General features: G+C 37.1%; 1 protein-coding gene across 1 annotated transcript in view; it reads left to right on the forward strand.

The window, feature by feature from the left end:
* Nucleotides 1-6,163: 6,163 nt before the first annotated feature.
* LOC129256809 (WD repeat-containing protein 82-like) overlaps nucleotides 6,164-27,062 on the forward strand; it is a 46,207-nt gene continuing 25,308 nt past the window's right edge. Inside the window, exon 1 of the mRNA XM_064097573.1 lies at nucleotides 6,164-6,570. Within this exon, the coding sequence (XP_063953643.1) occupies nucleotides 6,407-6,570 (164 nt within the window). The 5' untranslated portion in view covers nucleotides 6,164-6,406. The remainder of the gene's footprint in view (nucleotides 6,571-27,062) is intronic.

Here is a 27,062-nt window from a genome sequence, read left to right on the forward strand (position 1 = left end):
TAATGTCAGTAAGCCAATCATGTACAAACATATTTCTATATGCACAATGTACTGGGTCCTGGTAATTCATGTAGTTTTAAAAAAGGGTTTAAATCAGGGTGACCAGATTTCAAAAAATGAAATACGGGACAATCGATAAAAAAAAGATCATCAAAGAAGGCTACACAGTATTATACTTGTGAAAAACTATAAAGAATTGGAAGGGAGGGTGGGAGGGTGAACGAAAGAATGAAGGAGAGAAAGAAAAGAAATGAAATGAGATAGAAGAAAGAAAAAAACGAAGGGGAAAATGAAAGAAAGTAAGAATAATTAAAAAGACGATGAAAGAAAGAATAAAAGAGAAAAAAAGGTTTCCGTTATTCTTTGAATTCATCGAATATAGAAAGAAAGAAAAGGAAAGAAAGGGAAGATGTGTGACAGACAAAATATAGGTGAGAAAGAAAAAGTAAGAAAAAGAAGGGAAAAAAAGAATGAAGGAAAGAAAAATGTTTTCATTCTTTGAAAGAAAGAAACGAAGAAAGATCAGAAAACAGGAAGGGGGGAGGAAGGGAGGGAGGGAAAGAAAGAATTAGAAGGGAAAATAGAATAAAGAATGAAAGAAAGAATGAAAGAGAGGGAGGAAAGATTGGAGGGAGGAGAGAATGAAAAAAAAATGGAAGGAGAGAAAAAACGAAAAGAAATTAAAGGTGAGGAAGGGAGAAGGAAGTAAATAAAAAGGGCAGATGAGAGAAAGAAGGAAAGAAAGAAAATTAACACACAGACTGGATCAGGAAAGAAAGGTAGGAAATATTAAAAGATAGATGGAACAAAAAAAGCAAGCAGGAAGGATAGAAGGATGAAGAATAAAAATGAAAGAGGAAAAAGTTCAAACTTCAAGCAAACAAAAGCAATCCAATCATCTAACAGAAATGATAATGATATATTTGGTGTTTTTTAGATATATATCTTTAAAATTTTGAAAAACGAAGTGGTTTAGAAATGAATAAAATTTCAAAGTGAAACATTGTCAACTTACAAATTAGAGGAAACAGCGCCGGCATCCTACACAACAAGACTCAAAACGAAAGCTAAATCAACTACATGTAGATCCAGTTATGAAAACTAAAAAAAACTTGTTCCTCCTATTAAATCAGTAATCTGAGAATCTATAATATATGATCATAAAAATTTCCCGCCGATTTTGCGATTATTTTGGTGGAAAAACTGTTTATCATGTGAGATTGTTTGCACCATTGAGAATCTGCTCCGATCCTACATGCATAGAGCCTGCCACACACAGGCAGGAAGCCAGCTCGTTTGCAATGTAGGCCTATTGGGTTAGGATAAAAATCACCCGCAAAACTTTGCAAAAGTTTAGTTATCGATTTATTGTTGTCTCTGTTTCGTCATCTGTTAAGTTATTAGATGAAAATTCGTCACTTTTAAATGTATCAACTACATTTTGTTCAATATTCTAAAAATACGGGACAGATAGGTGTCCCGGGAAGGGTTTGTCGGGACGCCGGGACAAAGGAGCAAAATACGGGACGTCTGGTCACCCTGGAAATATTTGACAAGAGGTAGTGGTCTTTTTGTGCAATTTTTGACATGTGGAATATTTCATATATACTGACCAGGATATGCATATAATTATTTGGTATGTGAAAATAAGCGAAATTTAGTGCCACAACTTTTTAAATGGAATTACCATTGCTATGCTTTTCTGATCTGTGCTCTAATTAGTAAACTTGTTAGAGTTGAATTTGTGTATCCATCACCCCTTCCTTTATGTAAAGGTGTATTGATGTATAAGCACATGTCGTGCAACATCCATGCTCTTCCAAATTAAAATTTCATAAGAATTCAAATTATATTGTGCCCATTTTTATATACACTGTACTTATAGATATTTCATGGCTGAGCACACGAAGGTCCAACTTTGAAGGCACATTAAAAGTAACAACCTTCTTGTCCTCAAACTTCTATCCAATTTTTCACCCTGAATGTGTGATTGAACAGTATGAGAGGGAGGGAAGGGAATATTTACTCAAAATTTATATAGAGAAAGTTGAAATGAGAAAGGCAAAATGGTAAAGATGCAGCCGGAGAGAAAACAAGAAACAGACGATCAACGAGAAGAGATGGAAAGTAGAGGAAGATCAAAGAGAGAGAGAGAGTGAGAGAAAGGGGGAAATGACGAGGAATGAGAAAAAGGTGAGGAGAGAAAGGCGAGACGAGAGGGAGATAAGAGGGCTTGATATAAGGGAGATGGGGAAATAAAAGAGAGATATAAGGGGGATATATAGAAAGGGAAGGTATAGAGAGGGAGAGATGATAAAGAAGAGGAAAATCAGAGAGAAAGAAGCCAAAGAGAAAGGAAAATTAATAAAGAGGGAGATCGCGATGATATAAAGGGGAGAAATAAGAGAGAGAGGGGCATGAAAGTAGAAATGGAAGAAATAGAAGGGGATGGAGAAAAGGGAGGATAAGAGAGATGGACAGAAGAGGAAAATCAGAGAAAATGAGATGAGATGAATAGTTGAATGAGAAGGGAGGTTTAAAAAAAAAGCTAGAGAAAAGGGACATGATTTCTAATCGTTAAAAGATTTTTTTTTAATGCAACCAGCTTGTAGGCCTTTATTGTTCAGACAAATTGTAGGCCTACTCAGAAAGCAAATTTGTTGTTGGGCCTTTCTTTGTCATAGTGTGCGCGTGAAAAAGGTCGAGTTTTTATGATTTCATGTCTGTATGTTTACTCCCCTTTACATTTTTTTAATAAAAAAATGTGACTAAATCAACATTTTCAGTTATGAAAGTATTCAATAACATATAGTTCATGATGTAACAAAGCAAACTAAAACTTTAAACAGCACAAGGAACACTTTCTTTGCGTTCCTTTCTCCCATCTGCCTTCACGCAGCATTTGTCGACTAGCCAGTATTGACCTAGCAAAATGGCGGCGCGCTCAGTCGAGCGTGAAGTCCGATGCTCTTCGTTGCCGCACGGCTTTGTGTACGTTGGGAATAGGGACACGTATTCCACGTATTTCTAGTTCAGTGGTGACGACTCGCTAAAGGTTCCACGGGCCTAATTACATCAGGAAGGCTAAAGATATTCGTTCGACCCAACCCATTCGAATTTTTGTCAATTTGATATTGCTGATTGTCAAAAATGTATAAATATGATTCAAAATCTAACACTGATTCTAAAAATGGTAACTACTGAACTTCCTTTGCCCAAATTGGGAAGATAAATAAGTGACTTGGAACTATTTTTTGACTGGCGGAATAATTAGGGCTATTTTACTGTTTCAGTTGATGAATTCGATCCATTCATAGTTATCTTCATAAATGGCGATTTATTTTTAAAATGAGCTGGCTACGGTACCCTATCCTGGTCAGATTTGGAATGTCAGATATATAACCTATCCATTGGTAGTAAACATTCCACCCTCTAATTTCACATTTATTTTTTATGAATTTTTCAAAAGTGCCATTTTAACACACAAGTCTATGGGGAATGTTTTACGCGCGTGACACCTGTAAGTAATATGGGAAATCCCTAGTAGTGGATGGTATACCTGGCCAAACTGTTCAGTAGCAAACAATTTCTCATGCACTTATATCAATATGTTTAGTCATCAAGTGGTGCAAAAAAATGGATTTAATGGCTAGCAGGGCTACATCAGGTAAAGTTAGTAGGTCTGGGTAGCCTAGGAATGTATGTAGATTGGTCAATGTATAGAGTCAATGCCTCTTTATGTTCTGATTTATCATTGTTTTGTGTTAGTGTACATCACCTACTTAGCATTAGAAAGACCTTTAGAAATTGCTCATTTTAAAATTGTTCTTAGGAAGGGGGTAGGTAGAGAGGAGGTAGAACTTTGAGAACTTTACTGAAGAGAACTAGAGTGGTACCTTCAAGAAGGAATTCAGAAAGGGCACAGAGTAAGGTAAGGTATCTAATAGTGCTCAACTAAGGATGAGGGGGGGTGGCTGTGTGCTGCAATCTTAGCATAGCCCCCCCCCTCTTTATTAAGCCATGCCATCTATAAAATTATCCTTCTTTCTCTCTCTCTCTCTCTCTCTCTCTCTTTCTATCTATCTATTTATGTATCTCTTCCTTCTTACATTTGAGAGGCAACGTACAGCCCTAGGAAGATTTTGAATAGGTCAAATGCAAGTATACTAAAGTAGTATCTCATTCTTTTATTGTTTCCTCATCAAATCTCATGTATATTTGATATTTGGTATATGTTTGGGGCAGTTCTGGTATCCTGATATCTACACAAAATTTACATACACCTTTATATTAAAATTGATAGGGACCTATATTGTCATTGCATTCACTGTTGGGCTATATGCAGGTAGGATTTGTATACATCCATATATAGTGAAAATAACATGTATGAGTAACACATTAAAATGGGTCATTGCATAGAAAATAGACATTTTCAATGCATTTATTTGTGCTAGTGTGAGTGTACAGATATATAAGAATAGCAAAGTAGCTATTCAAAAAAATAAAATTCATAGGTCCTATAATATAGGTTCCACGGGCCTAATTACATCAGGAAGGCTAAAGATATTCGTTCGACCCAACCCATTCGAATTTTTGTCAATTTGATATTGCTGATTGTCAAAAATGTATAAATATGATTCAAAATCTAACACTGATTCTAAAAATGGTAACTACTGAACTTCCTTTGCCCAAATTGGGAAGATAAATAAGTGACTTGGAACTATTTTTTGACTGGCGGAATAATTAGGGCTATTTTACTGTTTCAGTTGATGAATTCGATCCATTCATAGTTATCTTCATAAATGGCGATTTATTTTTAAAATGAGCTGGCTACGGTACCCTATCCTGGTCAGATTTGGAATGTCAGATATATAACCTATCCATTGGTAGTAAACATTCCACCCTCTAATTTCACATTTATTTTTTATGAATTTTTCAAAAGTGCCATTTTAACGCACAAGTCTATGGGGAATGTTTTACGCGCGTGACACCTAAAAAACGAACGACGATCATATTTTGTTATGTTGCAGACCAACGAACGTAGAGGGCAGCAACACACAAGCGTGTTGCTCTAAGGAAGGTCAACTCCGCTCGAATTTTGTGACCACTTTAAAAAATAAGGTGGGGTTTTGGGAAATTTGTCGAGTTGATTTTTTTTCATTTGCTAATTTCAAATATTTTTTAATGAACAATTATTTAGATCGGTTATTCTGGGTATAAATATTAAAAATATTACTTTTATTTTTAAAGAAAATATTTAGCTTAAATAATCATGATTTTGACATTTGTCCTCATTTTGGAATATTAAGCCTGTGACGAGGATACCTCATATCTCTTATTTTCTTCTGCTGAATTTCGCTGCACCACTAATAAATGCATAGACAACCACCGTAATAATCGAGGTCATTTTTCTGGCCTGGGTGTGCCGAGTCTGGGCCGGTCGCGCAGCTAGCTAGTGACGTTGATGATGCGCTGGGGCTTCAGGCGACTCGTCATAGATCTAGCAACTTAGACAATGACGTCTAATTTGCCTGGCCTGATTTGAAGTGTAATGGCTTCAGGGCTGATGTTTATCAACGATGATTGTTCAAGGTTAGATTTCAAATTTTAAATGTCATTTGACTTTTAAGTCTATAAATCTGAAATAAAGGCGCTGTATCCCCGAAATCCGGGTCTATAATTTCAACTCTGAGTCCGAGACCATGGCATGGACGGCGAAAAAACAACCCATGCATCGGATGCATTGCATTGGCTGCGCGCTGCGCTGCAGCTGCACTGTGATGATGGGTTCAGCGAAGAGCTCAGAGAAAATAAGGTGGTTATATTCAATCCCGAAATGCTTTGCGAGTGGTCACAAAATCGTCTCGACGCAAATCACCTAATACAGCCGTCTGGTGAAATCGCTGATATCAACAATCACCGATTTGGTAATGATTTTAGTTTCCTGAAACTTATATTTGTAAAGTTTTAAATATCAAAGTATGTTTTTATATGTATGTATATTCCTCAACATATTTTTTAAGTTATCTTTGGTATTGTTGTAGTCATATTCTTTCATATTCGTTTTTTGATCGCTACTAATCTGTTGTTGTATTGGATCGGCATTTGATTTCGTTGGCATGAACAATAAAATACGCGCGCAGCTCAGCTGCATGCGCGTATCGAGTTGACCTTCCTTATAGCATGCAACACGCTTGTGTGTTGCTGCCCTCTACGTTCGTTGTTGCAGACGTAGACTAGACGTACACTACATACACTATACAGTACACGCGACGAGTTTAATCCAAGTTTGACGTACATGTATGTAGTGACCGACCAAACCCCGACGATCGATCATAACAGGCAGATTTCAGAAACCCAGCTTAAATTCAACGAACTCAAATCTTGGACTTGAAATTGAATAATCATGAAGTTGTCCGACCAAGTAATGAGAAGCTATCGTGTTGCGAAGCTTTTTAAAGACCAAAACACGGAACGGATCAACAGCATCGACTTCTCACACAACGGAGAAACGCTGATATCGAGCAGTGAAGACGATTCCATCGTAATTTACGATTGTTTAGAGGGAAAGTAAGTGGTGCATGCATGGTGCCGGTGCTGCTTATACCTTGGTCACATTTGCTCTACGGCGGCCTTACGGCGGCCGTAGATACCTGAATTCGAGAGATTTCTGCGGCGGCCGCAGAAAATCTGCGGTGGCCGCAGGGTCGACGTATGGCGGATTCCTACTTTTTACAGGCCGTAGAATTTTAACTCGGAGTTAATATAAGTATAACATTTTTTCTTTTCTACGCTCGCCGTAGAATTCTACTAGAAATTAGACTAGGGTCACTAGCCGTAGGCATGGCGTAGAACGGTCTACGGCGGCCGTACGTCGAGCGTACGGTGGCCGTGAGGCTGCCCTCGTGTTTTTCTTCCCTCCTTTCCCCTTCTCCTTTTGTGTTATCTGCTCGGGAGCCACCAGGTGCGTATTTAGAATTTTGCACCTCGGGGGCCCGACCTAGGCTATAGTATAATTTTGGCCCATATGCATGTGTACTTTTCAGAAAAAAAATGGCGACCCCTCCTCGCCAGGCAAACGGGTGCCTTAAATGCATGTTGAATTATCTTATTTCATAATCACATGAAAAAGGGCAACTGCAGATAATTAACTGCAGACCACTTTTTTAATGATGACTTGATAAAAAGTAGTTTCTATCCTAACCCAGAGAGCTCCCGCCCGCTGCGCGGGCGGGAGCCCAGAAGCTTACCGTGTATTTGACCATATTCACCGGACTAGGGTGATTTATGGTCTAAATATTTCTCCAAATGAATTGTGAAAACAGAAAGTATACAATTACCACGATTATATGGATGAAGGTCTAACGAGTGGCAGTTTCCTGACATCTGGGCACAGACTGGAACCTCAAAAAAACGAAAAGTTCTCTCCTCTTCGATCGGCCATTTTGTTACGATTTTTAACAAAAATGGCCGATCGAAACGGGGGTAGAAGGAGAGAACTTTTCGTTTTTTTGAGGTTCCAGTCTGTGCCCAGATGTCAGGAAACTGCCACTCGTTAGACCTTCATCCATATAATCGTGGTAATTGTATACTTTCTGTTTTCACAATTCATTTGGAGAAATATTTAGACCATAAATCACCCTAGTCCGGTGAATATGGTCAAATACACGGTAAGCTTCTGGGCTCCCGCCCGCGCAGCGGGCGGGAGCTCTCTGGGTTATTTCTATCCATGAATATGATGTAATACCACTTTTTTTAAAGAACAAATGTGACCAGGAAGCACAGATATTGCCCTTTCACCAGCGGCTAACTTGGGTAAAATTATTATTATTATCATTATCATTAGTATTATCATGGGGAGTTAAATGCTGATTTTTGTTGTTTCCTAGGGTGTAATTCTTACTTAAGACTAACGCGTTTATTAACATCTTAACTTTATTCATACAAACAAGTTAACATGGTTAAGGGAGATTTATTTCATAAGTTCAAATAAATAATGCGAACGCGATTTTTGATAGCTTGTGTATAGACCTGGAAATAATATTCTGAGAAGTTTTGTAAGCATGAGCAGGATGGGCATCTCTCTATCTGTCAGGGCGAGCTGAAAATTGTCTATATTCCAAAATGACCCAAAGTTTGGAAATTCTAAGCATTATTGGTAATCATGAACAGGATGGGCACTTAAAAATTATTCGATCCGAGCGCGAAGCACGAGCTGAACCTATTTTATATTCCGTTCCAAATTCTACACAATTTTGGTAATCATTAGGTAATCATTAACAGGATGTCCATCTAACTAATCATTCGATGCGAGCGCGAATCACCCCAAAGGTCGATTTGCCCCCCCCCCCCTTCCTAGGTCGAACATTACCTATCGTATAATATTCAGATCAGTGTCAAACATTAATTTGGCGACCCCCCCCCCGTCCTAGGTCGAACATCAATTTGCCCCCCCCCCCCACTTTTATTACTCCACCTTTTCCCTTTTCTCTTCTTCTTGTTTCCCCGTCCTTTTTTATCTCCCTTTTCTTTCCCTTTCTTTCCTCCCTCTTTTTGGTACCCCCTTTTCGCCTACCCGGGGGCCCGGGCCCTGAACCCCCCTCCCTCCCATCCAGAATACGCGCATGGGCATGGTGCGACACTTTGAAAACTTTCTGAAATGAAATGTCTAATGTAAAATATCATGATGAGTATGACAAGCAATTCATGGTATACTCACTGTATAGTCCCCCTGCGGCCGCCGTGAGGGCGCCTTGCGGCCACCTCGCGTCTGCCGTAGTATTTGTCAAAAACCTACGGCCAGCGCAGGGTCGCCCTAGGGCGACCGTACGTCATGATTTCAAGGACATACGTCAGCCGCTGATTTTTTCTCCATAAATTAAAAAATATGCCGTGCGGCGACTGTAACATATGTGACCGCTAGAGTAAGTGGCCGTGGAAATTCTGAGGCGACCGTAGAATTGCTACTCGCCGTAGAAATTTTAGAATCTACGGCGGCCGTAGCAAATGTGACCAAGGTATTACCTCGAGCGAAGTTCGTGCAGGCTCCACTCCACTTCACTACCGCTACACTGACTAAGTCTACGGCTACGCTCCACCTACCCGAACTTCGGGACCGTGAACCTGATCTGATATTCCGAGTGACAAAGGTGGGGTAAAAAAGTTATTTATTGTAAAAATTATAGAAAAAAATATAATGAGAAAGAAAAATAGCTTTATTTCTTACTCTACACCCTTATTTCACTCCGTGTCCATCCTCCGGTTATGCTCAAAATTGGTGATTTTGGGCCAGTATCTAAATTCCTCACACGTATTATTCACGGCCGATTTCAAAACATCGCATGCGATCGGTTGCAGGTCAAACAGCATAAATATTTACGGTATATTTGGATAGCTCAGAAAATACCAGAAATATTCTAAGAGTTTGGGAAAATATTCCACTGATTCGTGGAATATTATATTATAATTATGGTGTATTAATTGGATAGCTCAGAAAATACAGAAATATTCTAAGAGTTTGGGAAAATATTCCAGTCACTGATTCGTGGAATATTTTCCCAAACTCAAAGAATATTTTTGGTATTTTCTGAGCCATCCAATATAATATAAATATTTATGCTGTTTACTCTACACCCCGCGGGCTCTACACCCTTATTTCACTCCGTGTCCATCCTACGGTTATGCTCAAAATTGGTGATTTTGGGCCAGTATCTAAATTCCTCACACGTATTATTCACGGCCGATTTCAAAACATCGCATGCGATCGGTTGCAGGTCAAACAGCATAAATATTTACGGTATATTTGGATAGCTCAGAAAATACCAGAAATATTCTAAGAGTTTGGGAAAATATTCCACTGATTCGTGGAATATTATATTATAATTATGGTGTATTAATTGGATAGCTCAGAAAATACAGAAATATTCTAAGAGTTTGGGAAAATATTCCAGTCACTGATTCGTGGAATATTTTCCCAAACTCAAAGAATATTTTTGGTATTTTCTGAGCCATCCAATATAATATAAATATTTATGCTGTTTGACCTGCGACCGATCGCATGCGATGTTTTGAAATCGGCCGTGAATAATACGTGTAAGGAATTGGATACTGGCCCAAAATCACCAATTTTGAGCATAACCGGAGGATGGACATGGAGTGAAATACATGTAAGCAGTAGAGGCGCACGGCCAATATTGGAGACTGTCTCCAATGTGGGAGATTGTCTCCAATACAGAGACTTTTGTAAAGAATTTGGGTATCCAATTTCAGAGACAGTCTCCAGTTTTGGAGTCCAATTTCCTTTGTTTACATTTGCTGCAAAAGGATTAACTTGGCGGCAAATAAAAATGTGATAAGCAGATTCCTCATGAAAAATTACCCCTTTTCACCGTCTACTTTAAAAATTCACCATCTACTTTTGTTTTGATAATGATTTTTGTTGTCAATCACACACAAAACAAATGGGCTTCTGACCTCAGTGAGACAAAATTTTGGGTGGAAAAAATCATGCTTTTGTTGGTGTTGTTTCTTTTGTCCTTTTGCAAAGCAAGTCTCCAATGTGGGAGATTGTCTCCCCTATTGGAGAGAGTCTCCCATATTGGCCGTGCGCCTCTACTGGTAAGGGTACGTGTAGAGTAAGAAATTAAGCTATTTTTCTTATTTTTTTTTTTTTTTCTATAATTTTTATAAATAACTTTCTTATCCCACTTTGTCCCTCGGAATATCAGATCAGGTTCACGGTCCCAAAGTTCGGGTAGGTGGAGCGTAGTGTAGCGGCAGTGGAGTGGAGCCTGCCCAAACTTTGCTCGAGGCAGGTGCTGCTACTGCGCGGCAGCCCAAATCGTGGCGCTAATAATTTGTGGCATGCAGTTAGTTTCGCAGCGCCTGACTTCGATTCGAGCAAATTTCCCCACCAGAAATTGTTTGCAAACGTTACTCATGATCGATGACTTACTTAGCAATGGCCATGCGCATGCAGTAGCACTCATTCAATGAACAAGGTTAGGATATAACCTTGTTCTCAGTTACATCTCTATGTGTGGCAAAATAAGGTTGACAATGTTTGGATTATTTTCTCTTTTGGACAAATGCTTGATTTTTTTACACTGTCAGTTTCCATTACAGCTTTTCATTATCTAACTTGGCTCTTAAGTAAATTTGATTCTTTAAATTTTGTTTTCTTCATTAAAAATAGAGCTTGAAAAATGAACATTTTCTCGCCATATTACTTTCCACCAATAAAGGGCGTACACAAAAATATCTCAAAATTCAAGTTTTTGAGCGCTCTGGTCAATACAAAAATTATTCTAAGCTACTAATGAAAATTGAATTGCAACTGTATGGAAAGTAATAATTTTGATCACAAAAGTGATATTTTAATGATTTTTTTAAAGTGTGTGCTCAATACAGCATTGGCATACCATAGTCCTACCTGTAGATTCTCCACAGGTAGAGACTAGTAGAGGCGCTGGTCAGAAAACTGGGATCGTCCCAGTTTACAGGGACTGTCTCAGTTTTTAAAGATTTCTTCACACAAGAAATCTAGGAAAGTTCATTCACCTGTCAAGTGCCGACACCAATGAATCAAGTGTGCTAGTCAATGTAAACATTAAGCCTGAGTCGAATCGATTTTAAAATCGGTGTTCGATCGATGTCATCGAGCGCCGGTGCAGATTTTGCAAAATCGGTGCATTTAAAAAATAAAAATAAAATACGTTGGCCGGCCGATTCGTTTGGTTCACACAATCAATCATCAAAAATCAAAATAACAGTAATGTCCAACTTGACTACTACTTACTTGATTTATATTGCCCCCAAAAAGAAACTGATTGTTTAATTGTGATGCCTATTCACCATTAATTAGAAATTTATTTCGATCATAGTTCGAGTCTTACTCGTCTGCTCGTGCCGAGATAATTTATGCACGATGAATTCATGAATGGAAGTCGCCATCGATCGTGCACGCGCAGTACTGTGCTTTAATCAAACCAGAAAATGGCCGGAAAATTGGCGCGATCAACGTAAAATAAATCTTGCTTTCATGAACAATATTAATATCATGACCATAGAACACGATTTAATCGTAATAATTAACAATAATTCGCATATGATAATCATTAATATGAATTAAGAGCTTGATGTGAAACGTTTGTATTTCGTATCAATTTTCAATGACGGACATCACATGACGATCGACTTGAGTGAGTGCACTTGTCTAAAAAAATAATTATCACGTCAGGATTGATTCTCGAACATTGTCAACATGCAGAAACTCTTTTCAAGATCGTAATATTACCATATAATAACATTTTACGTGACAAAACAGAGAAAATTGCGTTTAATATTTTTTCCCATCAATTTGAAGCTAGCTTGTGCCCAACTTTGGGCTCTGATTTCATGAATGGAAAATATGTCATACGTCATCGAACGCGCATGCGCATTGTGCTTCTTTTCTCGGAGCTGGGATCCGGAGACGTCGTCCAGAGATGGAATAAAAATAAAGATAATGCCAGTATAATACTATTAATTCTTCCATATAAACATAACATACTTTGCTGACATCGTCATTATTTTTAGTATGGCCATAAAATCTTATTAAATCGTAATTATTTAACATCCAATAATAATTTATATGAATTTAGAGCTCGATCCGAGACATTCGTATTTATTTCGAGCGCATGCTCTAGTGTCTGACTCTAAAATAAAGAATGGATTATATCAGGACTAATTCTCGAACATCGTCATAACTCAAATTCCACAATATTTCCTCACAATCGTTATGTCAGCATTGAATAGCAATTCAAATGACCATCCAGAGAAAATTACGTATTTATTCCCATCAATTTATTTGGAGCTCATTTTGGATCCAACTACCCCGCCAACTACACAATCTCAGGCAAGTTACAGCACTCTCCGCTGGTCGCACTTGTTTGCTGGCACTGGCAAGCACGCCTGTCGTTTCGGGAGAGTGAGTGTACGGGGCTGGTCTGTGCGAGTCTGTGCGAGTCTGGACTGCGATTGCTAGTTGACCGAAAATCATTCGGATCGACTCTGCGTGATTCATGTCTTTTATATTGTTTCATTTTAAACTTATATGTTGTCATCTGCAAATATCATTGTTGGAGATATTTTTGGAAGAATTCTGCATTGGACCCCGGCCTTTTTTGTGTTTTGTGATGATGGAAAATACAAACAAATTTTGCTCCGTCATCTGCTTGTGCAATGCTCACCCCGCCAGCGCATACCGTCAGTGCATGCAGTGCGTGCATAGCGCATCGAGGCGACGGCCGGAGCAAAAAAAATGACTCGATTTCCCCGCCTTCAAACTTCGATGCATCGATGTTCGATCGAATTAAAGCTGTCGAACACCAGTTTTCAAAATAATCGATATGACTCAGGCTTAGTAAACATATCAGGTTTTATAACAAGATTATTGGAAGACGGTAAGTTATGAAAAATAGACGGTGAACTGGGGGGAATTGAGGTCACTGAATCTATTTTTAGCACTCTCAATTCCCGTAATTGATGTCTTTGTCCCATAGGGGGAAGTAAAAAAAAATGCTCCCATAAACAAGGACAGTCTCAATTTATCAAGACATTATTTGTCTTGGTTTATGAGGATATCCTTGTTTTCTGGGACAATCCCAAGTTTTGGACCAGCGCCTCTACTGTCATAGCCTCATGTCGAGTTCCTGGCGGCAGCTTCCCGAGCGAAGCGGGGGATATCCTAATTCGCGAAGCGAATTAAGCCTGGCGAGCGCAGCGAGCCAGGGCCTCTTGACATCTGAGGTGAGTTATATATTCATGAGGAACATCTTCCTAATGAATATACATGAGTCATATACATGTATATTACCGATCACCTAGTAAACCAATGAAATGTCAAAGCTGTTTCGTCCGGGGTTCGGAATACTAGAAGTCCACTACTTTGCAGGGGATTCAATTAATTGCGGGACACTAAAAGGGATATAACCAGCAAAATGCTACAAGTAGTGGTACTACTACTACTAGCTCTAGCCGTAACAGACCCATCACCGCCCTGAAACTTCCCAGGAGATCGGCCTGCACTGGTCAGACGCCAACTGAACAACACGACTCCAGCATTCCCTCACTGCACCGCGGAGTACAATAATCGACGCAAAGTGGAATTGCATAAAAGATCACATTTTTTCCATATCCTGTGGGTAGATGTACAAACTCATCTCGTCCTTTCAGTGCAGATTTAATTTCATCGACTTGCAAATCTTTAAATCGGTCGATATTCAGCATTTTAGAGGCATATTCAATATTTCGTTGCCATTCTTCGCCAAGAAACCACGGGTCGCCATTCAAGATGAATCTTGAAAATTCATTATGACGTCATAGCAGTCCGCGCTCTCATTGGTTGATTTTCACCGACCAGTTTTTGGTCGGAATATTGATAAAAACAATAAAAAACAAAAGAAAGTCGGTGAAATTCGGCATAGATGTCAAGAGGCCTTGTCTCTCGCTGCGCTCTGCTTCGCTATATCCCTTGCTTCACTCGGGAAACAGCCGCCAGGGCCTCGACAAGAGGCTACTACTGGAATGGCAAGTCCCCAAAGATCTCGGTATAGACTTTATCTAGCTATCACAGCCGGTTCGAGATTACGACACTCGTATCTGTTACCGTGTTAAATTAGCGAGATTAATTACATAATTTTGACAAAAACTCATACTTAAAAAAAAAAATAGGTATTTAAGGGAAATAAGTTTTATGGTATACGAAATTATTACATTTAAAACTTACATCATGTACTTTGAGGTCCATTATAATCCATTTTACAGAGACGATCTTGTCACTCGTGCATCCTAAAAAAAGTCCCCATCTTGAAAATATCAAGTTTCGCGGGATCTGACTTCTGGGTTTTATCATCTCTCTCATATCGTCGCTATTTGATGAAACATCAAATTTCTTTCTTGGCGAGCATGATTTTGAGTTCGAAAAGTTCTTTTGATGCTGGAAATATGAAACGGATGAGCAAAATTGTGTTTTTTTAAGTGATTTTTTGTTTGCATAATTCATGAATATTATCAATTTTTGTTCGGCCTTTTTATTTCTCAGGCGACGTTTTCTTCGGGCGATGGTCATTTTCTGACTTCACAAATGTGTCGCATATCGCCCTCAAAGCTGAACTCAAGGGATGTCGGACTAATGAGTCCTAATTTTTCTTGAGTTTGAGCAAGGATGAACTGGCATTAATAATGACCCTTTAGAAATTGTTGTTTGACATAAATAACAATTCATACCTCTAATGAATAACAAATGTCGCATTCAACTTGTGCAGTGAATTGAAATGAATGGGTCGAGCTCTGTGTGTCTCTAGCTAGTGCAGTGGTTACCGGTATAACATGTACCGGTACTGCACGTGGGGGTGTGTGTGCATGTAAACAATTACAAGTCATGTATAATCATCAGGTGTGAAGCCAAAGGAGACAAAGGGGGTATGTTTATGAGGCGCCGAATGTACCAATATTATATAGAACAATTATTTGTTATATAATCATTATTTATTAAATAATAACTATTATTTATATATAATTTACATTTTATTTGTAAATAACTACTATTATATAAAATATCATTTCTAATTATTTATATATAATTCCAAGTAATACTTCATTATTTGTAAATAATAATAGTTCGACATTCCATTATTTATAAATAATGATTATTTGTTTTTCATTATTTACAAATAATGATTATTTGTTTTTCATTATTTATAAATAATGATTATTTGTTTTTCATTATTTATAAATAATGATTATTTGTTTTTCATTATTTACAAATAATGATTATTTGTTTTTCATTATTTATAAATAATGATTATTTGTTTTTCATTATTTATAAATAATGATTATTTGTTTTTCATTATTTATAAATAATTTGTTGAGTTTTCCATTATTTATAAATAATGATTATTTGTTAAATAATGAAAACGTCTACTTCATTATTTATAAATAATTTTTTCGAGTGCACCATTATTCTCATTATTTATAAATAATCATTATTTAATGTTCGAGTTTTCCATTATTGATAAATAAAGATTATTTGTTAAATAATGAAATATCTACTTCATTATTTATAAATAATAATTTAGTTTCAATATCCCATTATTTATAAATAATCATTATTTATAAACAATTTTTACAGTTTGCCATTATATACAAATAATCATTATTTATATACAAATAACCATTATTTATTAAATAATGCCATTATTTATTAAATAATGGAAAACTCGCTATAACATGCAAATGTGGGACCGCCCATGATATGAATATTCATGATGCGATTTCTTTTTTCGTGATTTTTCTTCACAAATTTTTGTCCATTTCCTCTTCATAATAAAATTTCTTGAAGCAATTTTCTAGGGATATGGTCTGATTGTAATATTCTTCATTTTCTATATAACTTCGTCTTCGTAGAAATATCAAAAAGTGTAATTTTATACGATTTTTCCTACAGTTCACAATCCCCATAGGCGCGCGTGTATCGTAGGGACAACCGGTGAATCGACGGAGTGCTCTTCATCGAAATACTACGTTGGTTGGTCCCCGGAAGTGGCGGGCGGAATTTAGCCTGAATCCTCGATGGAAGTCGATCAAGTGCATATGAGCTGAGAGAGTGAAATATCAGTGTACTTGTACAGGCCCTTCTACTTTTTATAAATATTTCTTGTTGCTTTTTTTGTTAAGTTAATTTTTCCTGGTGTAGAGATAAGTTTCAGTTCTAATAATGCACTTCAAATACATTTTGGAGTGTCTGTTTGAGGCATTTGGGGCGATTTCACCCTGGCCCCAAAATGCTCGCAACGACAATACGGGGGCATATGACCCCTAAATTTTTAAAAACTTATTTTTCTATTGAAAATTATCACAAAATTCACCAAAAGTGTGCACGAAAGCCTTCGTATTTCACTTTTAAAACTCCAAAAAGTGCCCAAATGACAAGCTTGGTCGCTTCGCTGTGTCGCTTTCAACTTGAGAACGTTTACGCGTCTGCTTCCCCCCCCCCCCCTCCTCCGAAAGAAATTCTGTATACGGCCATGCTCTAAAGAGCCTGGCACATTGATTTATGTATACTTTCATTTTCATTATTTTTATCTCATTATCAACATGGCCTTACGCAGAATTTTTTCCAGGGGGGCCGGGGCCGGAGCATGACGCGCGTAAACTTTCTCAAAAAAATCTTGAAAGCGAGACAGCCACGGGACCAAGCCCAAATGACAAGCTTGGTCGCTTCGCTGTCTCGCTTTCAACTTGAGAACGTTTACGCGCGTCTGCCCGGCCCACCCCCCGAAAGAAATTCTGTGAACGGCCATGCTCAAAAGAGCATGCATATATGGCACATTGATTTATATGTACTTTTCATTTTCATTATTTTTATCACATTATCATCATGGCCTTACACAGAATTTTTACCGGGGGGGGGGGGGGGGAGCAGCTAGCGCGTAAAGTTTCTCAAAAAAATCTTGAAAGCGAGACAGCGACGCGACCAAGCTCAAATGATAAGCTTGGTCGCTTCGCTTTTTCAAGATTTTTATGAGAAAGTTTACGCGCGTCCTGCTCCCCCCACCCCCCCCCCCCCCCCCCCCGGAAAAAATTCTGCGTAAGGCCATGATGATAATGAGATAAAAATAATGAAAATGAAGTATACATAAATCAATGTGCCAGGCTCTTTAGAGCATGGCCGTATACAGAATTTCTTTCGGAGGAGGGGGGGGGGGGGAAGCAGACGCGTAAACTTTCTCAAGTTGAAAGCGACACAGCGAAGCGACCAAGCTTGTCATTTGGGCACTTTTTGGAGTTTTAAAAGTGAAATACGAAGGCTTTCGTGCACACTTTTGGTGAATTTTGTGATAATTTTCAATAGAAAAATAAGTTTTTAAAAAATTAGGGGTCATCATGCCCCCGTATTGTCGTTGCGAGCATTTTGGGGCCAGGGTGAAAACGCCCCAAACGCCTCAAACAGACACTCCAAAATGTATTTGAAGTGCATTATTAGAACTGAAACTTATCTCTACACCAGGAAAAATTAACTTAACAAAAAAAGCAACAAGAAATATTTATAAAAAGTAGAAGGGCCTGTACAAGTACACTGATATTTCACTCTCTCAGCTCATAAGCACTTGATCGACTTCCATCGAGGATTCAGGCTAAATTCCGCCCGCCACTTCCGGGGACCAACCAACGTAGTATTTCGATGAAGAGCACTCCGTCGATTCACCAGTTGTCCCTACGATACACGCGCGCCTATGGGGATTGTGAACTGTAGGAAAAATCGTATAAAATTACACTTTTTGATATTTCTACGAAGACAAAGTTATATAGAAAATGAAGAATATTACAATCAGACCATATCCCTAGAAAATTGCTTCAAGAAATTTTATTATGAAGAGGAAATGGACAAAAATCTGTGAAGAAAAATCACGAAAAAGGAAACCGCATCATGAATATTCATATCATGGGCGGTCCCACATTTGCATGTTATAGCGAGTTTTCCATTATTTAATAAATAATGGCATTATTTAATAAATAATGGCATTATTTAATAAATAATGGTTATTTGTATATAAATAATGATTATTTGTATATAATGGCAAACTGTAAAAATTGTTTATAAATAATGATTATTTATAAATAATGGGATATTGAAACTAAATTATTATTTATAAATAATGAAGTAGATATTTCATTATTTAACAAATAATCTTTATTTATAAATAATGGAAAACTCGAACATTAAATAATGATTATTTATAAATAATGAGAATAATGGTGCACTCGAAAAAATTATTTATAAATAATGAAGTAGACGTTTTCATTATTTAACAAATAATCATTATTTATAAATAATGGAAAACTCAACAAATTATTTATAAATAATGAAAAACAAATAATCATTATTTATAAATAATGAAAAACAAATAATCATTATTTATAAATAATGAAAAACAAATAATCATTATTTGTAAATAATGAAAAACAAATAATCATTATTTATAAATAATGAAAAACAAATAATCATTATTTATAAATAATGGAATGTCGAACTATTATTATTTACAAATAATGAAGTATTACTTGGAATTATATATAAATAATTAGAAATGATATTTTATATAATAGTAGTTATTTACAAATAAAATGTAAATTATATATAAATAATAGTTATTATTTAATAAATAATGATTATATAACAAATAATTGTTCTATATAATATTGGTACATTCGGCGCCTCATATATGTTAGCCCCCTCTTCAAATACAGTATATATTTTTTGACAGCAAATGGGTTACATCAGGGATGGAAGGGGTATATCTCTTTTCAAATATAGTATTGACACCAGGGGTGGATCTAGGATTTTCCAAGGGGGGGCACATTTTCCCCTGAGGAAAAATTTGACAAGCAAAAAAAAATGTTTTCAACCAAAAATGAAGTACATTTCTTCTACGAAAAAATCTAACAAGCAAAAAAAAATCCTCACTTTCAAATGAGGGGGGGGGGGCATGGAGCAAGCTAACGTGAGTCGAGCCGAGGTAGATCCAACGTACGTTATACAGTGCCAGTCAGTCCGCAGCCCGTCCGAAAGTATTTTATTCAGTGGTATGCTTAGCCAGCCATCCGCGGTTTAATGCATATATACAGTGCGTCCCAGAAAAAACGAAACCGAGATTAAGCGATGATTTATCATAACTTAATCACAAATAAAATAGGCAAGTGACCTACCAATGTAAAGCTTAGAATCTCCTCTTTCATCTGATATTACTAAGATTATTCCTCATTCACGCATGAGTGAGCAAAAACAATTCGAAGAAAGGATACCAAAATACTCATTTCAAAAAGAAAATCACATGTCTAAAAAGATCAATATGTGCTCTTTTATTTGATACCTTAATCACCAAAAATGGTCAAGAAATAAAAAAGTTATGTTCTCTCGAATCAATGCTTGTATTTCCATAATTTCATTACATACAACGTTCTCGCCAGGTTCACTCTGACGCTTGGCGGCGCGAAGCGACGCAAGCCGCGCAGCGGCCTCGGTGCGTGCAAAGCACGCACGGGGGGAGGGTTCGGGAGGGGTGTTCGCGCGGTAGCTATCGAAAATATCCATATCGACAAGCTTAGATTGCTGCTAAATGCACCACATTTTATGTCTATTTAGTGCTTCTCCGGCCACACAGCCATAACGGTTGCGCGAATCGCGATTGAAGCAGAAAGGCAATTAACTGTTAGTTACTGATAACTTAAAATGATTTGAAGTCAATCTCATTTTATACTTACAGTTTATAGATTTATTCACATCGATGGCATCGATAAATGAACTCAATACTTTCCAATGTTTAGATCGCTACATCCTTAGAAAGTGCGATTAATTTTGTGAATGCGTGTTGTTTCTTATGTCAATGACCGACTACATCTACGGACCGCATGCATAGCCCTTTGAGCTTGCGCCGCGTCACGCCCTTACTAAATCCAAAGATTGTTCAGACTTTATACCTCGGTCACGTTTGTTCTACGACGGCCGTACGGCGAATCGAAAACAGCCGTTTTAACATTTTTTGTACCAGCTAAATATAGGTGGTTTGAATAAAAATGAATAAAACGGCTGTTATCGATTCGCCGTACGGCCGCCGTAGAGCAAATGTGACCGAGGTATTATTTGGAAGGTTGGAAGTTTTCTTCCGAGGCTTCCAATAATGGGCATCGGTATTCATGAGACGGGGTCCCCAACTTATATAATTTGCATAGTTTTTTGTTTTGTTTATTCGATACTCACTGAAACTATAACTCTCATAAGACTTCTGTTGATGATGTTTATACTAGTAATTTCCAATCAAGATTCTTTTATCACTGTCAATTATTGCTGTGATTATTTGTATTGTTCGTTACTCACCTATGAAATAATGAATGTGCTCATCACGAGCGTGAGAAATATTTTTATTCATTCATAATACTCTAATATTACAATTTTGTTGTTCTTAATTGCGATTTAAAATGTTTTGAAAGTATAGGTTAATTGACAGGAAAGCAGATTTCTATTTTTACATATTACATTATGTAGGCCTACAAATACAGCGTGTGTGAAAGAGAGAGGAAGAGGGGTGGGGTTGTAGGATGGTCGAAGGGAGAGAGCGATAGGGGAGGTGTCGTGGCGTGGACAATGACAAGGGGATGTTGAGATCGTGTGTGTGGGATTGGTGAAGAAGTCAATATTCGAAGCGAATACACTTTTATAGATGTGTCTATACTTCTACTGATGACGGCTGACTAATCTTTCTTTACATGTATATTTTTGGTGAATTTAAATTTTAAAAATATTGTCTTGCATCATGAGTGGGAAGATCGAGGTACGTGATTCAATAAATTGCATCACAATATCCCTTTAGGTGTAGTTTTAAATTTACAGAAATTCACGAACAGTTTATTAAAAATGAAAAAAAAAGAGAAAGATCTTCTTAATTTTATAGCCCCCATCCAGCGTAAACAACATGAAGAGTATATTGAGGTCACGAAATCAGCTGATTCGCACTCAAACAACAGGTTTATAACAGGTCACACACGTGGGACACATTCCAAGGGCAGGAATTTGGGGAAACCCGTTTTCAAGCACAATGATTGGCTCAACCAAGAAAGTGAATACTAATTAGATCAGGTGCCATCGGCTTTGGGGCGTCTCGTTCACATTCCAACTCATTTCATAAATATCATCCACTCGCAGTATAATTAGGCTAACGATCGTTGTAAAGATAACTCTATATTAAAAGCACAATTCCGATATAAAACAAAGACATAAGTGAACTTGAAAAAATCATCCAACGATATTCAAATTATACTAGCAACTCATTGTGGGCGTGAACAAACGAAATACATATCCTCTAAAACGTTCACACATATCAACTTCAATAATTCGTACTTGAAATGAATATCTGTGAATGAATTATTGCCAATTCGGAATGTGTACTTCTATCGAAATCTATTGAATCACGTACCCCCTCGATCCCGACCCAAGGTGGATTTTCCAATCGCCATAAAGATTATGCAGCCACAATCACAGACACATCCATAAATAAATATTAATTTCATTCGCTACGAACATTGACATCTTTTCGCCAATCCCCTCCCCCACAAAGTCACAAACATCCCATCATTTTCATCTACATTGCCCACGACCACCCCCCCCCCCATTATTCTCTTTCTCCTTTACACAAATTAATTTCAAATAATATTTTATTTTAAATCGTAGTTAGCAATTGTACAACAAATTCATAAATCATTCCCTGTGATGACTAAAAACATTTTTCAGGCCCGTGACAGGTGCGCTCATGACTTAATTGGCAGGCAAAGAGTAATAAAGAACAATACAAATTAAAATACACTGTACATATAACTCACATTAAAAAATGAGTCGTAATGATAAAAAATGTTAATAATATTAATAAAGATTATTACTTATAAAAATTATAACAGATTCAATGAATATATGAAAAAAAAGACATTCAAATTAAATTGGTTTTGGATCCCATCTAATTTTGGAAGACTCGGATCCCCGGATCAAGGATTTTGATGCCATGTGCGATTAGTATTCTGAATGTGGCCGTTGCGAGCGCAAGTGCAGTGGCACAGAACTTGGTAAACACGCCGTCGCGAAATTAATCAACACTTTCAAAAGATCGATGTAGAGATCAAGACTTTGGAAATTATGGAGTAAAATCGGAATTTAAATGTGAATAAATCATTTTGCTGTAAGTAAATGAGTTGGACATTATTATCAATCCATTCCTTTGGCTTTGTCATTATTAACATGATCTTTGAATAATTTTCTCAATTCGCTCTATGGCAGTGTCATCAGAAAAACATTCAAATTAATTCATGTAGTCGATGTAGCTAAGTGGGACGAGATTAAATTAAATTTCGATCGAATTTTTATATTATTTTTGACAAAATAAGTGACAATAGCAACTGAAATTCGTAATAATCTAAATTACATTGCCCAACCCAGTAACCCACGATACCCCTCTCCCCTCACCTGTTTTGAGCGCATTTACTACCATTTTAAAGACGTAAATAATGTGAGCAATGCGATACGCAAATGCAAGGTAAACATCTTCGCGCTTCCGACAATAGAGATTGGGCCTCGAGTCGAGGTCGTTTCGTATATAGCGTAGTAGTAAGTGAGTCAAAGAAATCCCGGGAAGAAATTGTGGACGAAATAATCGACAAGTTTATTTTAGGATCTGAAAAGCAGATTGTTTTTTTAAATATAGTATTCAGTTTTTGTGTAGATATAGGCCTGTTTTACAGTTGTCGGCCACGGTTGTCGGGGAAGTTCACGGTTGGCGGATTTGCCCTGAAAATTTTCAGGGTTGTCGGCGCCCGCCAACCGTGACGTGGTAGCGAGAACGTTGATTACATAAACGTGTTTTCACTGGTTTCCCACAGAAGCTATCGCATGGTTAACAAAAGACTTAATGCATGGCTGATCATCAACACAACGGAGTGTCAAGTGAGTTTGAACGCTAGCCTGTAGAACCTCTTCATTTTATGAAATTATTGAAATTCAAGCCTTATTTCAAATAACCAGAACTTTGTTATTTCTTGACCATTTTCTGTAATTGAGGTATCAAATTAAAGAGCAGATATTGAACTTTTTAAGATGTGGTTTTCCTTTTGAAACCCAGATACAGCCCGCCAAATGACTTTTTGGTATCCCCTCTTAAAATTGTTTTTGCTCACTCATGCGTGAATGAGAAATAATCTAAGTAATATCAGATGAAAGAGGAGATTCTAAGCTTTACAATGGTAGGTCATTTGTCTATTGTATCTGTGATTAAGTTATGATAAATCATCAATAAATCTCGGTTTCGTTTTTTGTGGGACGCACTGTATATACGTAATTAGACCAAAAGCTTCGGTCTCTGTTATGTTTGTTGTTCCGCTGAACCCTGTTGGCTCCACTCACCAATACAGAGACCGAAGTTCTAGCTCGATCTGTACAGGGACTCAATGGCCATATGTTTATGTATTAAGTTCCAATAAAACAGGGAAGTGAAGTTGCGCGACAGCCGTAATTAGTAATTAGTCACTATTTTTCCCCTTTTAAGTTTATTTTTCCCCGTTTTTGGGTGCATTTTAGGACAAAACAGAATAATAATCTGTATTTTGGTACAGTTCTTTTCATATATTTTTATGAAATAAAGACAAAAATCGATGAGACCCGTCTGGGGGATTTTGCATTGTTAACCCCCTAATGGTGGCTGCACGATAGCGAGCCGAGAGGAGAAATAAAAATGTTTAAAAACTCCTTGAAACAGACGGCTGCCAGCTGTCTAATACGTAATGAGCTTTGAGGACGATCTTTCCGATAGGCGTTTTAAAATTTTGCTCTTAATTATTGTCCATTTCTCATAAAATTTGTATTATTTTTTATAGAGAAAATGGCCATATCGTGTTTTAAGTACCTGGAGACCTAAAAAATTCCATACCTAAATTCTCGAGACATTGCATTAGGTGATGTGCTTGATTGATCTTGTTTGTGCTCGCGTGCGAAACGTATACGTTGAGCTGAACAAGGATCAGTCTTTCTCTCTGTCTCTCGTACCTTTCCGAAATTAAAACAGTCCCTCGAATCGGACAGTTATTTAGATGCAGGACAAATAATTCTCTGACAACCAAACTAACTTCTCGTCAGCATCAGTAAAAATGTGAATGGGCTTTTAAAAATAATACTAAAACTGATATAAAATTGATCTTAGATCGATTTTTAAATTGATTTTGAAAATCGATTTTAAATCAATTTTAAAATCGTAATTGTACCTGTTCTAATTAACCGATTTTAAAATCGGCTCCCGATTTTACCAGATTTTACCACAATTCGCGATCACCTGCCGATCTTCGATCATGCCCCTTGAAGGAAAAAATTGGATATAAAACATCGGCGTAGATCTAGTTACAGTGCGTGATCGTTCAGAACATATTTCAAGATTTTTTTTTTTAGGTGCTAGCTATTTAGAGGTCGCATTAATCAGGGAGAAAGATGCGGTATTATCTCTGACGATGTTTACGAGGATAGATATCTTCTCTTTATCATCGTGTTGATAGCGGACGCCGCCGTGAACTTTTAAAGGTCGTATTACCGATGGACATCACTGCGCTACTCTCTTACCTCCTTTATGATGATAGACAACTTCTCTTCAACCTCGTGGTGATAGCGGACCCCACCCCGAACTTTTAAAGATCGTACTACTGACGGAGTTCATAACGTTACTCTTACATCGTTCATGATGATATACATCTCTTCAACCTCAATTTATTTATCTTTGCAACTTCGTCGGGAGATGCTTCTTTTATATTTCTTCTTGGATATCAAAAGTTCATTTCTCAAATAGTAATAGATTGATTTGAATACGCTAGCTCCCCAAAGCATTTTGATTGCACTTGCGACTTTAAGATGATGCATCGTATGAGATCAAGAGATCATTCCAATAATTCTAAATTGCTAGCACCTAAAAATGCTTATAAAAGATGTCCCTCCGATCTTTCATTAACCTGTGATCTATGAGAATTATTTTCATTTTATTTTCCTTTGCGACTTTGCTTGGAAGATGCGTCGTTCATTTATCTCTCTACTAAAAATCAATCTGTTTATTTTAAAACACCTCAAAACCCCTTTAAAACATGTTCCAAAAGATCGCGCATGTTGGCGACTTCCATTCCAATGCATTCGTCTTTGTTACTTTGTCAGGAAGATGCGCGCGACCGCGAACAAAATTTTGATCTATTCCTTTGTTTTTAAACATCACCAATTCGAATTTCGAATCGATTTCGATTTTAGAACTGCCGATCCGATTTTCGATCTGATTTTTTATCCGATTTACAACATTACTCTTTTCCCTCTTCAAAACCACTCTGCCACTTTTAGACAGTTATAATTTTAAAATCGATTTAAAAATCGTATTTTAAATCAATTTTAAAAGCTCAAACATATTTAAGACAGTTGGCTAGCCACGATATCGCCTTATCAATCCCTATTACTTACTCCTCCTTTAGGGCTCTCCCTGTATTAAAAAATATTAAAATCCCATAGACAGCCGTAAAGGAGGACTAACTAATAAAGATTGACAAGGCGATATCGTGGCTAGCCAACCGTCTGAAAGTGGCAGAGTGGTTTTGAAGGGAAAAGAGGGGTTGATGGAATAATTCAGTTGATTATGAATATCAAATTGATTATAAAATCGATTTTGAAATCAATTTTACAATCGATTGTAAAATCGTATTTCAAATTGGTTTTAAAAGCTGAAATATTTCTAAGGCAGTTGGCTAGCACGATATCGCCTTGTCAATCCTTATTTAGTCCTCCTTTAGGGCTCCGTCTATGGGATTTTAATGTTTTTTAGGAGAAAATAATAGGGATTGACAAGGTGATTTCGTGGCTAGTCAACTGTCTTAAAAAATGTTTAAGCTTTTAAAATCAATTTAAGATACGATTTTAAAATCGATTTTAGAATTATAACTGTCTAAAAGTGGCAGAGTGGTTTTGAAGAGGAGGGAAAAGAGGGGTTGATGGAATAATTAGGACAGGTATAATTAACGATCTTAAAATTAATTTTAAAATCGATTTAAAATCAATTTCAAAATCGATTTAAGTTCAATTTTAGATCAGTTTTAGTATTAGTTTAAAGGCCCATTCACATTTTTACTGATGCTGATGAGAAGTTAGTTTGGTTGTCAGAGCATTATTTGTCCTGCGTCTAAACTGTCCGAGGGACTGTTTTAATTTCGGAAGGTAGGAGAGACAGAGAGAGAAATAATTTTAGGTGAGGAATTGTTTAGGTCTCCAGTTACTTAAAACACGATATGGCCCTTTTATCTATAAAATAAGACAAATTTTATGAGAAATGGACAATTCTAAGAGCAACATTTTAAAACGCCGATCGGAAAGATCGTATTCACAGCTCATTACGTATATGCATTACACCACGGATGGCTATGCATACCGCTGAATAAAATACTTTCGGGCGCGCTGCGGACTGACTGGCACT

This window comes from Lytechinus pictus, chromosome 3, assembly GCF_037042905.1.
Source record: "Lytechinus pictus isolate F3 Inbred chromosome 3, Lp3.0, whole genome shotgun sequence".
NCBI lineage: Eukaryota > Metazoa > Echinodermata > Echinoidea > Temnopleuroida > Toxopneustidae > Lytechinus > Lytechinus pictus.